The sequence below is a fragment of the Oncorhynchus keta genome, chromosome 18, assembly GCF_023373465.1.
Source record: "Oncorhynchus keta strain PuntledgeMale-10-30-2019 chromosome 18, Oket_V2, whole genome shotgun sequence".
Classification (NCBI taxonomy): Eukaryota; Metazoa; Chordata; class Actinopteri; order Salmoniformes; family Salmonidae; genus Oncorhynchus; species Oncorhynchus keta.
Genome location: NC_068438.1, coordinates 51,326,832 through 51,343,234, shown reverse-complemented (window position 1 = coordinate 51,343,234; position 16,403 = coordinate 51,326,832). Strand labels below are relative to the sequence as shown.

General features: G+C 48.9%; 1 protein-coding gene across 1 annotated transcript in view; it reads left to right on the top strand.

The window, feature by feature from the left end:
* The window catches only part of slc25a15a (solute carrier family 25 member 15a), a 40,385-nt gene extending 24,248 nt beyond the window's left edge, over nt 1-16,137 (top strand). Inside the window, exons 3-8 of the mRNA XM_052468834.1 lie at nt 3,288-3,399; nt 9,662-9,808; nt 10,878-11,018; nt 11,178-11,353; nt 13,192-13,350; nt 15,747-16,137. Coding sequence (XP_052324794.1) covers nt 3,288-3,399; nt 9,662-9,808; nt 10,878-11,018; nt 11,178-11,353; nt 13,192-13,350; nt 15,747-15,871 — 860 coding nt within the window. The 3' untranslated portion in view covers nt 15,872-16,137. The remainder of the gene's footprint in view (nt 1-3,287; nt 3,400-9,661; nt 9,809-10,877; nt 11,019-11,177; nt 11,354-13,191; nt 13,351-15,746) is intronic.
* Nucleotides 16,138-16,403: the final 266 nt, after the last annotated feature.

Genomic DNA, 16,403 nt, shown 5'->3' with positions numbered 1-16,403 from the left:
TCTCTCTCTCCATCTTCTCCCTCCTCTCCTCCTCATCGGTCTCCTCTCCATCTTCTCCCTCCTCTCCTCCTCATTGGTCTCCTCTCCATCTTCTCCCTCATCATCGGTCTCCTCTCCTCCTCATCGGTCTCTTCTCCCTCCTCTCCTCCTCATTGGTCTCCTCTCCATCTTCTCCCTCCTCTCCTCATCGGTCTCCTCTCCATCTTCTCCCTCCTCATTGGTCTCCTCTCCATCTTTTCCCTCCTCTCCTCCTCATCGGTCTCCTCTCCATCTTCTCCCTCCTCATTGGTCTCCTCTCCATCTTCTCCCTCCTCTCCTCCTCATCGGTCTCCTCTCCATCTTCTCCCTCCTCTCCTCCTCATTGGTCTCCTCTCCATCTTCTCCCTCCTCTCCTCCTCATTGGTCTCCTCTCCATCTTCTCCCTCCTCCTCATCGGTCTCCTCTCCATCTTCTCCCTCCTCATCGGTCTCATCTCCATCTTCTCCCTCCTCCTCATCGGTCTCCTCTCCATCTTCTCCCTCATCTCCTCCTCATCGGTCTCCTCTCCCTCCTCTCCTTCTCATCGGTCTCCTCTCCATCTTCTCCCTCCTCTCCTCCTCATCGGTCTCCTCTCCATCTTCTCCCTCCTCTCCTCCTCATCGGTCTCCTCTCCATCTTCCCCTCCTCTCCTCCTCCTCGGTCTCCTCTCCATCTTCTCCCTCCTCTCCTCCTCATCGGTCTCCTCTCCCTCCTCTCCTCCTCATTGGTCTCCTCTCCATCTTCTCTCTCCTCTCCTCCTCCTCGGTCTCCCTCTCCATCTTCTCCCTCCTCATCGGTCTCCTCTCCATCTTCTCCCTCCTCCTCATCGGTCTCCTCTCCATCTTCTCCCTCCTCTCCTCCTCCTCGGTCTCTCTCCATCTTCTCCCTCCTCTCCTCCTCCTCGGTCTCCCTCCATCTTCTCCCTCATCTCCTCCTCATCGGTCTCCTCTCCATCTTCTCCCTCCTCTCCTCCTCATTGGTCTCCTCTCCATCTTCTCCCTCCTCTCCTCCTCCTCGGTCTCCTCTCCATCTTCTCCCTCCTCTCCTCCTCATCGGTCTCCTCTCCATCTTCTCCCTCCTCATCGGTCTCCTCTCCATCTTCTCCCCTCCTCATCGGTCTCCTCCCCATCTTCTCCCTCCTCTCCTCCTCATCGGTCTCCTCTCCATCTTCTCCCTCCTCTCCTCCTCATCGGTCTCCTCTCCATCTTCTCCCTCCTCTCCTCCTCATCGGTCTCGTCTCCATCTTCTCATCCTCCTCTCCTCCTCATCGGTCTCCTCTCCATCTTCTCCCTCCTCTCCTCCTCCTCGGTCTCCTCTCCATCTTCTCCCTCCTCATCGGTCTCCTCTCCTCCTCATTGGTCTCCTCTCCATCTTCTCCCTCCTCTCCTCCTCATCGGTCTCCTCTCCATCTTCTCCCTCCTCATCGGTCTCCTCTCCTCCTCATCGGTCTCCTCTCCATCTTCTCCCTCCTCTCCTCCTCATCGGTCTCCTCTCCATCTTCTCCCTCCTCTCCTCCTCATCGGTCTCCTCTCCATCTTCTCCCTCCTCATCGGTCTCTCTCCTCCTCATCGGTCTCCTCTCCATCTTCTCCCTCCTCATCGGTCTCCTCTCCTCCTCATCGGTCTCTTCTCCCTCCTCTCCTCCTCATCGGTCTCCTCTCCATCTTCTCCCTCCTCCTCCTCATCAGTCTCCTCTCCATCTTCTCCCTCCTCTCCTCCTCCTCGGTCTCCTCTCCATCTTCTCCCTCCTCTCCTCCTCATCGGTCTCTTCTCCCTCCTCTCCTCCTCATCAGTCTCCTCTCCATCTTCTCCCTCCTCTCCTCCTCATCGGTCTCCTCTCCATCTTCTCCCTCCTCTCCTCCTCATTGGTCTCCTCTCCATCTTTCTCCCTCATCATCGGTCTCCTCTCCTCCTCATCGGTCTCTTCTCCCTCCTCTCCTCCTCATTGGTCTCCTCTCCATCTTCTCCCTCCTCTCCTCATCGGTCTCCCTCCATCTTCTCCCTCCTCATTGGTCTCCTCTCCATCTTTTCCCTCCTCTCCTCCTCATCGGTCTCCTCTCCATCTTCTCCCTCCTCATTGGTCTCCTCTCCATCTTCTCCCTCCTCTCCTCCTCATCGGTCTCCTCTCCATCTTCTCCCTCCTCTCCTCCTCATTGGTCTCCTCTCCATCTTCTCCCTCCTCTCCTCCTCATTGGTCTCCTCTCCATCTTCTCCCTCCTCCTCATCGGTCTCCTCTCCATCTTCTCCCTCCTCATCGGTCTCATCTCCATCTTCTCTCCTCCTCCTCATCGGTCTCCTCTCCATCTTCTCCCTCATCTCCTCCCTCATCGGTCTCCTCTCCCTCCTCTCCTTCTCATCGGTCTCCTCTCCATCTTCTCCCTCCTCTCCTCCTCATCGGTCTCCTCTCCATCTTCTCCCTCCTCTCCTCCTCATCGGTCTCCTCTCCATCTTCTCCCTCCTCTCCTCCTCCTCGGTCTCCTCTCCATCTTCTCCCTCCTCTCCTCCTCATCGGTCTCCTCTCCCTCCTCTCCTCCTCATTGGTCTCCTCTCCATCTTCTCTCTCCTCTCCTCCTCCTCGGTCTCCTCTCCATCTTCTCCCTCCTCATCGGTCTCCTCTCCATCTTCTCCCTCCTCCTCATCGGTCTCCTCTCCATCTTCTCCCTCCTCTCCTCCTCCTCGGTCTCCTCTCCATCTTCTCCCTCCTCTCCTCCTCCTCGGTCTCCTCTCCATCTTCTCCCTCCTCTCCTCCTCATCGGTCTCCTCTCCATCTTCTCCCTCCTCTCCTCCTCATCGGTCTCCTCTCCATCTTCTCCCTCCTCTCCTCCTCATCGGTCTCCTCTCCATCTTCTCCCTCCTCTCCTCCTCATCGGTCTCCTCTCCATCTTCTCCCTCCTCATCGGTCTCCTCCCCATCTTCTCCCTCCTCTCCTCCTCATCGGTCTCCTCTCCCTCCTCTCCTCCTCATTGGTCTCCTCTCCATCTTCTCCCTCCTCTCCTCCTCATCGGTCTCCTCTCCATCTTCTCCCTCCTCATCGGTCTCCTCTCCATCTTCTCCCTCCTCTCCTCCTCATCGGTCTCCTCTCCCTCCTCTCCTCCTCATTGGTCTCCTCTCCATCTTCTCCCTCCTCCTCGGTCTCATCTCCATCTTCTCCCTCCTCCTCGGTCTCCTCTCCATCTTCTCCCTCCTCATCGGTCTCCTCTCCATCTTCTCCCTCCTCTCCTCCTCATCGGTCTCCTCTCCATCTTCTCCCTCCGCCCATGTTGTCTTTAGGTGGGACAGCCTGTGTGTTCAGTGGCCAGCCGTTCGACACAGCCAAGGTGAAGATGCAGACCTTCCCTTCCATGTACCGAGGCTTCCTCCACTGTTTCATGGCCACCTACAGGTAAACACTTTACAGTAGTATTATTCCGGAATCCTGTGTTTTTACAGTAGTATTATTCCGGAATCCTGTGTATTTACAGTAGTATTATTCCGGAATCCTGTGTATTTACAGTAGTATTATTCCGGAATCCTGTGTATTTACAGTAGTATTATTCCGGAATCCTGTGTATTTACAGTAGTATTATTCCGGAATCCTGTGTATTTACAGTAGTATTATTCCGGAATCCTGTGTATTTACAGTGGTATTATTCCTGAATCCTGTGTATTTACAGTAGTATTATTCCGGAATCCTGTGTATTTACAGTAGTATTATTCCGGAATCCTGTGTATTTACAGTAGTATTATTCCTGAATCCTGTGTATTTACAGTAGTATTATTCCGGAATCCTGTGTATTTACAGTAGTATTATTCCGGAATCCTGTGTATTTACAGTAGTATTATTCCTGAATCCTGTGTATTTACAGTAGTATTATTCCGGAATCCTGTGTATTTACAGTAGTATTATTCCGGAATCCTGTGTATGTACAGGAGTATTATTCCGGAATCCTGTGTATTTACAGTAGTATTATTCCGGAATCCTGTGTATTTACAGTAGTATTATTCCGGAATCCTGTGTATTTACAGTAGTATTATTCCGGAATCCTGTGTATTTACAGTAGTATTATTCCTGAATCCTGTGTAGTTACCTTTCATATAAATACAGTACCAGTCAAAAGTTTGGACACACCTGCTCATTCCAGGGTTTATTCTTTATTTGTACTATTTTCTACATTGTAGAATAATAGTGAAGACATCAAAACTATGAAATAACACATATGGTATCATGTAGTAACCCAAAAAAGTGGTAAAACAAATCTAAATATATTTCTTCAAAGTAGACACCCTTTGCCTTGATGACAGCTTGTGTGTCCAAACATCTCTGCCCCCAACGCTCTAGGCGACCAGTTTTGATAGCCTTTAGCCGCACCCTCATACTACTCCTTCTCTGTTCTGCGGGTGATGTGGAGGTAAACCCAGGCCCTGCATGTCCCCAGGCACCCTCATTTGTTGACTTCTGTGATCGAAAAAGCCTTGGTTTCATGCATGTCAACATCAGAAGCCTCCTCCCTAAGTTTGTTTTACTCACTGCTTTAGCACACTCTGCTAACCCTGATGTCCTTGCCGTGTCTGAATCCTGGCTCAGGAAGGCCACCAAAAATGCAGAGATTTCCATACCCAACTATAACATCTTCCGTCAAGATAGAACTGCCAAAGGGGAGGAGTTGCAGTCTACTGCAGAGATAGCCTGCAAAGTAATGTCATACTTTCCAGGTCCATACCCAAACAGTTCGAACTACTAATTTTGAAAATTACTCTCTCCAGAAATAAGTCTCTCACTGTTGCCGCCTGCTACCGACCCCCTCCGCTCCCAGCTGTGCCCTGGACACCATTTGTGAATTGATTGCCCCCATCTAGCTTCAGAGTTTGTTCTGTTAGGTGACCTAAACTGGGATATGCTTAACACCCGGCAGTCCTACAATCTAAGCTAGATGCCCTCAATCTCACACAAATCATCAAGGAACCCACCAGGTACAACCTAATTCTGTAAGCAAGGGCACCCTCATAGACGTCATCCTGACCAACTGGCCCTCCAAATACACCTCCGCTGTCTTCAACCAGGATCTCAGCGACCACTGCCTCATTGCCTGTATCCGCTACGGTGCCGCAGTCAAACGACCACCCCTCATCACTGTCAAACGCTCTCTAAAACACTTCTGTGAGCAGGCCTTTCTAATCGACCTGGCCCGGGTATCCTGGAAGGACATTGACCTCATCCCGTCAGTTGAGGATGCCTGGTCATTCTTTAAGAGTAACTTCCTCACCATTTTAGATAAGCATGCTCCGTTCAAAAAATGCAGAACTAAGAACAGATACAGCCCTTGGTTCACTCCAAACCTGACTGCCCTCGACCAGCACAAAAACATCCTGTGGCGGACTGCAATAGCATCGAACAGTCCCAGCGATATGCAACTGTTCAGGAAAGTCAGGAACCAATACACGCAGTCAGTCAGGAAAGCTAAGGCCAGCTTCTTCAGGCAGAAGTTTGCATCCTGTAGCTCCAACTCCAAAAAGTTCTGGGACACTGTGAAGTCCATGTAGAACAAGAGCACCTCCTCCCAGCTGCCCACTGCACTGAGGCTAGGGAACACGGTCACCACCGACAAATCCATGATTATCGAAAACTTCAACAAGCATTTCTCAACGGCTGGCCATGCCTTCCGCCTGGCCATGCCTTCCGCCTGGCCACTCCTACCTCGGCCAACAGCGCCGGCCCCCCCGCAGCTCCTCGCCCAAGCCTCTCCAGGTTCTCCTTTACCCAAATCCAGATAACAGATGTTCTGAAAGAGCTGCAAACCCTGGACCCGTATAAATCAGCTGGGCTTGACAATCTGGACCCTCTATTTCTGAAACTATCCGCCGCCATTGTCGCAACCCCTATTACCAGCCTGTTCAACCTCTCTTTCTTATCGTCTGAGATCCCCAAGGATTGAAAGCTGCTGCAGTCATCCCCTCTTCAAAGGGGGAGACACCCTGGACCCAAACTGTTACAGACCTATATCCATTCTGCCCTGCCTATCTAAGGTCTTCGAAAGCCAAGTCAACAAACAGGTCACTGACCATCTCGAATCCCACCGTACCTTCTCCGCTATGCAATCTGGTTTCCGAGCCGGTCACGGTTGCACCTCAGCCACACTCAAGGTACTAAACGACATCATAACCGCCATCGATAAAAGACAGTACTGTGCAGCCGTCTTCATCGACCTTGCCAAGGCTTTCGACTCTGTCAATCATCAGATTCTTATCGGCAGACTCAGTAGCCTCGGTTTTTCGGATGACTGCCTTGCCTGGTTCACCAATTACTTTGCAGACAGAGTTCAGTGTGTCAAATCGGAGAGCATGCTGTCCGGTCATCTGGCAGTCTCTATGGGGGTGCCACAGGGTTCAATTCTCGGGCCGACTCTTTTCTCTGTATATATCAATGATGTTGCTCTTGCTGCGGGCGATTCCCTGATCCACCTCTACGCAGACGACACCATTCTATATACTTTCGGCCCGTCATTGGACACTGTGCTATCTAACCTCCAAACGAGCTTCAATGCCATACAACACTCCTTCCGTGGCCTCCAACTGCTCTTAAACGCTAGTAAAACCAAATGCATGCTTTTCAACCGATCGCTGCCTGCACCCGCATGCCCGACTAGCATCACCACACTGGATGGTTCCGACCTTGAATATGTGGACACCTATAAGTACCTAGGTGTCTGGCTAGACTGCAAACTCTCCTTCCAGACCCATATCAAACATCTCCAATCGAAAATCAAATCAAGAGTCGGCTTTCTATTCCGCAACAAAGCCTCCTTCACTCACGCTGCCAAGCTTACCCTAGTAAAACTGACTATCCTACCGATCCTCGACTTTGGCGATGTCATCTACAAAATCGCTTCCAACACTCTACTCAGCAAACTGGATGCAGTTTATCACAGTGCCATCCGTTTTGTCACTAAAGCACCTTATACTACCCACCACTGCGACTTGTATGCTCTAGTCGGCTGGCCCTCGCTACATATTCGTCACCAGACCCACTGGCTCCAGGTCATCTACAAGGCCATGCTAGGTAAAGCTCCGCCTTATCTCAGTTCACTGGTCACGATGGCAACACCCATCCGTAGCACGCGCTCCAGCAGGTGTATCTCACTGATCATCCCTAAAGCCAGCACCTCATTCGGCCGCCTTTCGTTCCAGTACTCTGCTGCCTGTGACTGGAACGAATTGCAAAAATCGCTGAAGTTGGAGACTTTTATCTCCCTCACCAACTTCAAACATCAGCTATCTGAGCAGCTAACCGATCGCTGCAGCTGTACATAATCTATTGGTAAATAGCCCACCCATTTTCACCTACCTCATCCCCACAGTTTTTATTTATTTACTTTTCTGCTCTTTTGCACACCAATATCTCCACCTGTACATGATCATCTGATCATTTATCACTCCAGTGTTAATCTGCAATATTGTAATTATTCCCCTACCTCCTCATGCCTTTTGCACACATTGTATATAGACTCCCCTTTTTTGTACTGTGTTATTGACTTGTTAATTGTTTACTCCATGTGTAACTCTGTGTTGTCTGTTCACACTGCTATGCTTTATCTTGGCCAGGTCGCAGTTGCAAATGAGAACTTGTTCTCAACTAGCCTACCTGGTTAAATAAAGGTGAAATAAAAATAAAACTGTATATACTGTACATACACTACATGACCAAAAGTATGTGGTCACCTGCTCGTCCAACATCTCATTCCAGAATCATGGGCATTAATATGGAGTTGATCCCCCATTAGCTGCTATAATAGCCTTTACTCTTCTGGGAAGGCTTTCCACTAGATGTAGGAATGTAGCTGCTATAACAGCCTCCACTCTTCTGGGAAGGCTTTCCACTAGATGATGGAACATTGCTGCTATAACAGCCTCCACTCTTCTGGGAAGGCTTTCCACTAGATGTAGGAACGTAGCTGCTATAATAGCCTTTACTCTTCTGGGAAGGCTTTCTACTAGATGTTGGAACATTGCTGCTATAACAGCCTCCACTCTTCTGGGAAGGCTTTCCACTAGATGTTGGAACATTGCTGCTATAACAGCCTCCACTCTTCTGGGAAGGCTTTCCACTAGATGTTGGAACATTGCTGCTATAACAGCCTCCACTCTTCTGGGAAGGCTTTCCACTAGATGTTGGAACATTGCTGCTATAACAGCCTCCACTCTTCTGGGAAGGCTTTCCACTAGATGTTGGAACATTGCTGCTATAACAGCCTCCACTCTTCTGGGAAGGCTTTCCACTAGATGTTGGAACATTGCTGCTATAACAGCCTCCACTCTTCTGGGAAGGCTTTCCACTAGATGTTGGAACATTGCTGCTATAACAGCCTCCACTCTTCTGGGAAGGCTTTCCACTAGATGTTGGAACATTGCTGCTATAACAGCCTCCACTCTTCTGGGAAGGCTTTCCACTAGATGTTGGAACATTGCTGCTATAACAGCCTCCACTCTTCTGGGAAGGCTTTCCACTAGATGTTGGAACATTGCTGCTATAACAGCCTCCACTCTTCTGGGAAGGCTTTCCACTAGATGTTGGAACATTGCTGCTATAACAGCCTCCACTCTTCTGGGAAGGCTTTCCACTAGATGTTGGAACATTGCTGTGGGGACTTGCTTCCATTCAGCCACAAGAGCATTAGTGAGGTCGGTCACTGATGTTGGGGGTGATTAGGCACGGTGTCATGCTGAAAGATGAAGGGCCTTCCCCACACAGTTGGAAGCGCATAATCGTCTAGAATGTTATTGTATGCTGTAGCATTAAGATTTCCACATAACGCGGATCCACTGCTCTAGAGTCCACTGCTCTAGAGTCCACTGCTCTAGAGTCCACTGCTCTGGAGTCCACTGCTCTGGAGTCCACTGCTCTAGAGTCCACTGCTCTGGAGTCCACTGCTCTAGAGTCCACTGCTCTGGAGTCCACTGCTCTGGAGTCCACTGCTCTGGAGTCCACTGCTCTGGAGTCCAATGGCGGCGAGCTTTACACCACTCCAGCCGACGCTTGCCATTGGGCATGGTGATCTAAGGCTTGTGTTCGGCTGCTCGGCCATGGAAGAAGCTCCCGACAAACAGTTATTGTACTGATGTTGCTTGTTTGGAACTCGTTAGTGAGTGTTGCAACCAAGGACAGAGGATTTGTACACGCTTCAGCACTCACCACTCCCGTTCTGTGAGCTTGTGTGGCCTACCACTTCGTGGCTGAGCCGTTGTTGCTCCTAGACGTTTCCACTTCATAATAACAGCACTTACAGCTCACCGGGGGCATCTCTAGCAGGGCGGAAATTTTACGAACTGACTTGTTGGAAAAGTGGTATCCTATGACGGTGCCACATTGAAAGTCACTGATCTCTTCAGTATGGGCCATTCTACTGCCAATGTTTGTCTATGGAGATTGCATGATTTTTATACACCTATCAGCAACAGGTGTGACTGAAATAGCTAAATCATCTAATTTGAAGAGGTGTCCACATACTGCTGTATATATAGTTTATCTTGATGAAGGCTAACACAACATAATGATCTGTTTGAAGTAATAAAAATGTATTTTTCCAAGTTTTCCAACTTCCATTATCCTCCAAGAGTTTCTGAATCGGAATACCTGTGTTTCCTGTCAATGATACCTGACGGGTCTGTAGACAGATGGGTCTGAGAGGGCTGTACCAGGGAGCCACCCCAGCCCTCATAGCCAACATCGCAGAGAACGCTGTCCTTTTCATGAGCTATGGTTTCTGTCAGGACGTGTTGCGGCGAATCACTGGGATGGACCGAGCCGTAGAACTCAGGTAGGACTGCCACGTAGGACCACAAAGACAAGCGTTTGCATTGTTAGGCTCTTTCTACAGGGTCTTTCTACAGGGTCTTTCTTCAGGGTCTTTCTACAGGGTCTTTCTTCAGGGTCTTTCTTCAGGGTCTTCAGGGTCTTTCTTCAGGGTCTTTCTACAGGGTCATTCTTCAGGGTCTTTCTACAGGGTCTTTCTTCAGGGTCTTTCTACAGGGTCTTTCTTCAGGGTCTTTCTACATGGCCTTTCTTCAGGGTTTTCAGGGTCTTTCTACAGGGCCTTTCTTCGGGGTCTTCAGGGTCTTTCTACAGGGTCTTTCTACAGGGTCTTTCTTCAGGGTCTTTCTACAGGGTCTTTCTTCAGGGTCTTCAGGGTCTTTCTACAGGGTCTTTCTCAGGGTCTTTCTACAGGGTCTTTCAACAGGGTCTTTCTTCAGGGTCTTTCTACAGGATCTTCAGGGTCTTTCTACAGGGTCTTCAGGGTCTTCAGGGTCTTTCTTCAGAGTCTTTCTTCAGGGTCTTTCTTCAGGGTCTTTCAAAAGGGTCTTTCTTCAGGGTCTTTCTACAGGGTCTTTCTTCAGGGTCTACAGGGTCTTTCTACAGGGTCTTTCTTCAGGGTCTTCAGGGTCTTTCTTCAGGGTCTTTCTACAGGGTCTTTCTTCAGGGTCTTTCTTCAGGGTCTTCGGGGTCTTTCTTCAGGGTCTTTCTACAGGGTCTTTCTTCAGGGTCTTATGAAGTGTGTATTGTGTATAATACTATAATTCTGTCCAAGCAGATAATTGTATATGCATATTATTCAACAATGATCTTTCCAAGTCTTTCATATGACCTTTAAATATCAGTTGTGTCACATGACCTTTAAATATCAGTTGTGTCACATGACCTTTAAATATCAGTTGTGTCACATGACCTTTAAATATCAGTTGTGTCACATGACCTTTAAATATCAGTTGTGTACCAGTAACCAGAGGTTAGGATGTTGTGTTCTTTGCCAATTTACTGCAAAAAGATGTTCCCTCTGCTATGGTTCTCCTCCTTCATTCCTCACCACCGGTCCCTGGTCCTCTCCTTAGTGACCTCCAGAAGGCATGTTCAGGCTCCCTAGCCTCCATCTTCTCCTCCCTGGCTCTCTGTCCCACAGAGCTGGTCAAGTGTCGTCTGCAGGCCATGCATGAGATGGAGGCCTCCGGTAAGATAACCGCAGGGCAGAAGAGGTAAGAGAAGATGCTATAATACCGTGCTTCTACATCTGCATGGGGGGGGGCTTTATAAATACTTTTGATACATGAGATGGAGGCCTCCGGTAAAATACCTGCAAGGCAGTGAGTGGGATTCATACCTCCAATATCTGTGTTGTGTCTCCCTGGGTCCAGTTCGGTGTGGTCCGTGGTTCGGACTGTGTTGAGGACGGACGGTCCTCTTGGGTTCTACCAGGGTTTGACTACAACCATTGTCAGGGAGGTGCCCGGGTATTTCTGCTTCTTCGGAGCCTACGAGCTCTGTCGCACGACATTTGCTCAGCATCTGAACACCGAAAAGGATGGCATAGGTATGATGGTGAAATCATGAACACCTGTTGTATCTATGTATTCATCCAAGTTTTGCAATGCAACTATTTGAGTAATTACTGTGTTCCAAATGGCTCCTCCCCTCCCCTCTCATCTCCCTCTCTTCTCATCATCTCTCCTCTCATCATCTCTCCTCCCCGCTCCCCTCTCCTCTCATCATCACTCCTCCTCCCCTCTCATCTCCTCTCTTCTCATCATCTCTCCTCCCTCTCCTCTCATCATCTCTCCTCCCCTCCCCTCCCTCTCATCTCCCTCTCCTCTCATCATCTCTCCTCCCTCTCCTCTCATCATCTCTCCTCCCCTCCCCTCCCCTCTCATCTCCTCCCTCCCCTCCCCTCTCATCTCCCTCTCTTCTCTCCTCTCATCATCTCTCCTCCCCGCTCCCCTCTCCTCTCATCATCACTCCTCCTCCCCTCCCCTCTCATCTCCCTCTCTTCTCATCATCTCTCCTCTCATCATCTCTCCTCCCCTCTCCCTCTCATCATCTCTCCTCCCCGCTCCCTCTCCTCTCATCATCACTCCTCCCCTCTCCTCTCCCCCTCTCCTCTCCTCCCCTCTCCCCTCTCCTCTCATCATCTCTCCTCTCATCATCTCTCCTCCCCTCTCTCCTCTCATCATCTCTCCTCCCCGCTCCCTCTCCTCTCATCATCACTCCTCCCCTCTCCTCTCCCCCCTCTCCTCTCCTCCCCTCTCCCCTCTCCTCTCATCATCTCTCCTCTCATCATCTCTCCTCCCCTCTCCTCTCATCATCTCTCCTCCCCTCTCCTCTCATCATCTCTCCTCTCATCATCTCTCCTCCCCTCTCCTCTCATCATCTCTCCTCCCCTCTCCTCTCATCATCTCTCCTCTCATCATCTCTCCTCCCCTCTCCTCTCATCATCTCTCCTCCCCTCTCCCCTCTCCTCTCATCATCACTCCTCCCCTCTCCCCTCTCCTCTCATCATCTCTCATCATCTCTCCTCTCATCATCTCTCCTCCCCTCTCTCCTCTCATCATCACTCCTCTCCTCTCCTCTCTCTCCTCTCCTCTCCTCTCCTCTCCTCTCATCTCATCTCATCTCCTCTCCTCTCCTCTCCTCTCCTCTCCTCTCCTCTCCTCTCCTCTCCTCTCCTCTCCTCTCCTCTCCTCTCCTCTCCTCTCCTCTCATCTCATCTCATCTCATCTCATCTCATCTCATCTCATCTCATCTCATCTCATCTCATCTCATCTCATCTCATCTCATCTCATCTCATCTCATCTCATCTCATCTGATCTCATCTCATCTCATCTCATCTCATCTCATCTCCTCTCCTCTCCTCTCCTCTCCTCTCCTCTGAATCTCCTCTCCTCTCCTCTCCTGAGCCTCTCCTCTCCTCTCCCTCCTTCTCTCCTCTCCTCTCCTCTCCTCTCCTCTCATCTCCTCTCCTCTCCTCTCCCTCTCCTCTCCTCTCCTCTCCTCTCCTCTCCTCTCCTCTCCTCTCCTCTCCTCTCCTCTCCTCTCCTCTCCTCTCCCTCTCCTCTCATCTCATCTCATCTCATCTCATCTCATCTCATCTCATCTCATCTCATCTCATCTCATCTCATCTCATCTCATCTCATCTCATCTCATCTCCTCTCCTCTCCTCTCCTCTCCTCTCATCTCATCTCATCTCATCTCATCTCATCTCATCTCATCTCCTCTCCTCTCCTCTCCTCTCCTCTCCTCTCCTCTCATCTCATCTCATCTCATCTCATCTCCTCTCCTCTCCTCTCCTCTCCTCTCCTCTCCTCTCTTCTCTTCTCTTCTCTTCTCTTCTCTTCTCTTCTCTTCTCTTCTCCTCTCCTCTCTTCTCCTCTCTAGGCGTTGTCCCTCTGATGTTCAGTGGTGGGTTTGGGGGAGCGTGCCTGTGGCTGGTGGTCTATCCCATAGACTGTGTGAAGTCCAGGATCCAGGTCCACTCCCTAGCAGGCAGACAGCAAGGCTTCATCAATACCTTGATGGGGATCATACGCACTGAAGGTGAGGGAAGAGAGTGATACAATAGATACTGCATAATAGCTTAATTATAGTACTACTATATATGTGAATGGAAATGGGTATACTGTACACAGTGAGCTGGAGTATCTCTTCCAGTTCACTGCAGTGGTGGAAAAAGTACCCCAATTATCATACTTGAGTAAAAGTAAAGATACCTTAATAGAAAACGACTCGAGTAAAAGGGAAAGTCACCCAGTGAAATACTACGTGAGTAAAAGTCTAAATGTATTTTGTTTAAAATCTACTTAAGTATTAATCATTTAAAATTCCTTATAATTAAGCAAACCAGACAGCACCATTTAAATGTAAAAAATGATGGATAGCCAGAGGCACACTCCAACACTCAGACACTCAGACACTCAGACAATCAGACACTCAGACACTCAGACACTCAGACACTCAGACACTCAGACACTCCGACACTCAGACATCTTTACAAACGAAGCCTGTGTTTACTGAGTCCTCCAGATCAGAGGCAGTAGGGATGACCAGGGATGTTCTCTGTTTAGTGAGTCCTCCAGATCAGAGGCAGTAGAGAGCACCAGGGATGTTCTCTGTTTAGTGAGTCCTCCAGATCAGAGGCAGTAGGGATGACCAGGGATGTTCTCTGTTTAGTGAGTCCACCAGATCAGAGGCAGTAGGGATGACCAGGGATGTTCTCTGTTTAGTGAGTCCTCCAGATCAGAGGCAGTAGGGATGACCAGGGATGTTCTCTGTTTAGTGAGTCCTCCAGATCAGAGGCAGTAGGGATGACCAGGGATGTTCTCTGTTTAGTGAGTCCTCCAGATCAGAGGCAGTAGGGATGACCAGGGATGTTCTCTGTTTAGTGAGTCCTCCAGATCAGAGGCAGTAGTGATGACCAGGGATGTTCTCTGTTTAGTGAGTCCTCCAGATCAGAGGCAGTAGAGATTACCAGGGATGTTCTCCGTTTAGTGAGTCCTCCAGATCAGAGGCAGTAGGGATGACCAGGGATGTTCTCTGTTTAGTGAGTCCTCCAGATCAGAGGCAGTAGAGAGCACCAGGGATGTTCTCTGTTTAGTGAGTCCTCCAGATCAGAGGCAGTAAGGATGACCAGGGATGTTATCTGTTTAGTGAGTCCTCCAGATCAGAGGCAGTAGGGATGACCAGGGATGTTCTCTGTTTAGTGAGTCCTCCAGATCAGAGGCAGTAGGGATGACCAGGGATGTTCTCTGTTTAGTGAGTCCTCCAGATCAGAGGCAGTAGGGATGACCAGGGATGTTCTCTGTTTAGTGAGTCCACCATATCAGAGGCAGTAGGGATGACCAGGGATGTTCTCTGTTTAGTGAGTCCTCCAGATCAGAGGCAGTAAGGATGTTCTCTGTTTAGTGAGTCCTCCAGATCAGAGGCAGTAGGGATGACCAGGGATGTTCTCTGTTTAGTGAGTCCTCCAGATCAGAGGCAGTTGGGATGACCAGGGATGTTCTCTGTTTAGTGAGTGCTCCAGATCAGAGGCTTTAGGGATGACCAGGGATGTTCTCTGTTTAGTGAGTCCTCCAGATCAGAGGCAGTAGGGATGACCAGGGATGTTCTCTGTTTAGTGAGTCCTCCAGATCAGAGGCAGTAGGGATGACCAGGGATGTTCTCTGTTTAGTGAGTCCTCCAGATCAGAGGCAGTAAGGATGACCAGGGATGTTCTCTGTTTAGTGAGTCCTCCAGATCAGAGGCAGTAGGGATGACCAGGGATGTTCTCTGTTTAGTGAGTCCTCCAGATCAGAGGCAGTAGGGATGACCAGGGATGTTCTCTGTTTAGTGAGTCCTCCAGATCAGAGGCAGTAGGGATGACCAGGGATGTTCTCTGTTTAGTGAGTCCTCCAGATCAGAGGCAGTAGGGATGACCAGGGATGTTCTCTTGAACATCTACATCTGCAGTAAGTAAGTGAATTGGACGATCTTCCTGTCCTGCTAAGAATTCAAAATGTAACGAGTACTTTTGGGTGTCAGGGAAAATATATGGAGTAAAAAGTACATTATTTTCATTAGGAATGTAGTGAAGTAAAAGTACAGATAAAAAAACGACTTAAGTAGCACTTTAAAGTATTTTAACTTCTGCACTTTACACCATTGGTTCACTGTGTTCAACAGTTTGTATTTTCAGTGAAATTAAGTATTATTTTTATTTATTTATTCTTTATTTAACCAGGTAGGCAAGTTGAGAACAAGTTCTCATTTACAATTGCGACCTGGCCAAGATAAAGCAAAGCAGTTCGACAGATACAACGACACAGAGTTACACATGGAGTAAAACAAACATACAGTCAATAACACAGTAGAAAAATAAGTCTATATACAATGTGAGCAAATGAAAATAAAATTATAAACAGAACCTGTGTTTCTCTATATTTCTGTTCTTCCTATAGGAGTGGCTCCTCTCTACTCAGGCCTCACCCCCACCATGATCAGAACCTTCCCTGCCAACGGAGCTCTCTTCTTGGCCTATGAGCTCAGCCGTAAGGCGATGATGCAGAAGTTTGGAGACGTCTGATTGGCTGATCCCTCTGTTTCCTCCACCAATGCCTGCACTTTGGTTGGCATCCCAAAATGGAACCTTATGATTAAACATTATCTTTAAAGTCTGAATGTCACTTTCTTTTGTGTATAAAATATACTGTTTGTTGTTGTTGTTGCTATTGAAGGATAATACCGACAGTTGTTGAGCAGGTCACAGTTATTTGAGAATGTAGAGTCATTGGTGTTCTGTAAAAACTTTAAATAAAGTCACACAAGTCTATGTTGAATGGCTAATCCTAACCTACCATATACAGTGTGATATTTCTCTCTTTTTATACACTTAGTCAGCACTTCTACAAAACAGGTTTTCAGGTGTTTGTCAGCTTATGCTTTTTACAGTTATTCTATGGGACGCCTATCTACTGTGAATCTACTGTGAAGGTACTGTGAATCTACTGTGAAGGTACTGTGAATCTACTGTGAAGGTACTGTGAATCTACTGTGAAGGTACTGTGAATCTACTGTGAATCTACTGTGAAGGTACTGTGAATCTACTGTGAAGGTAC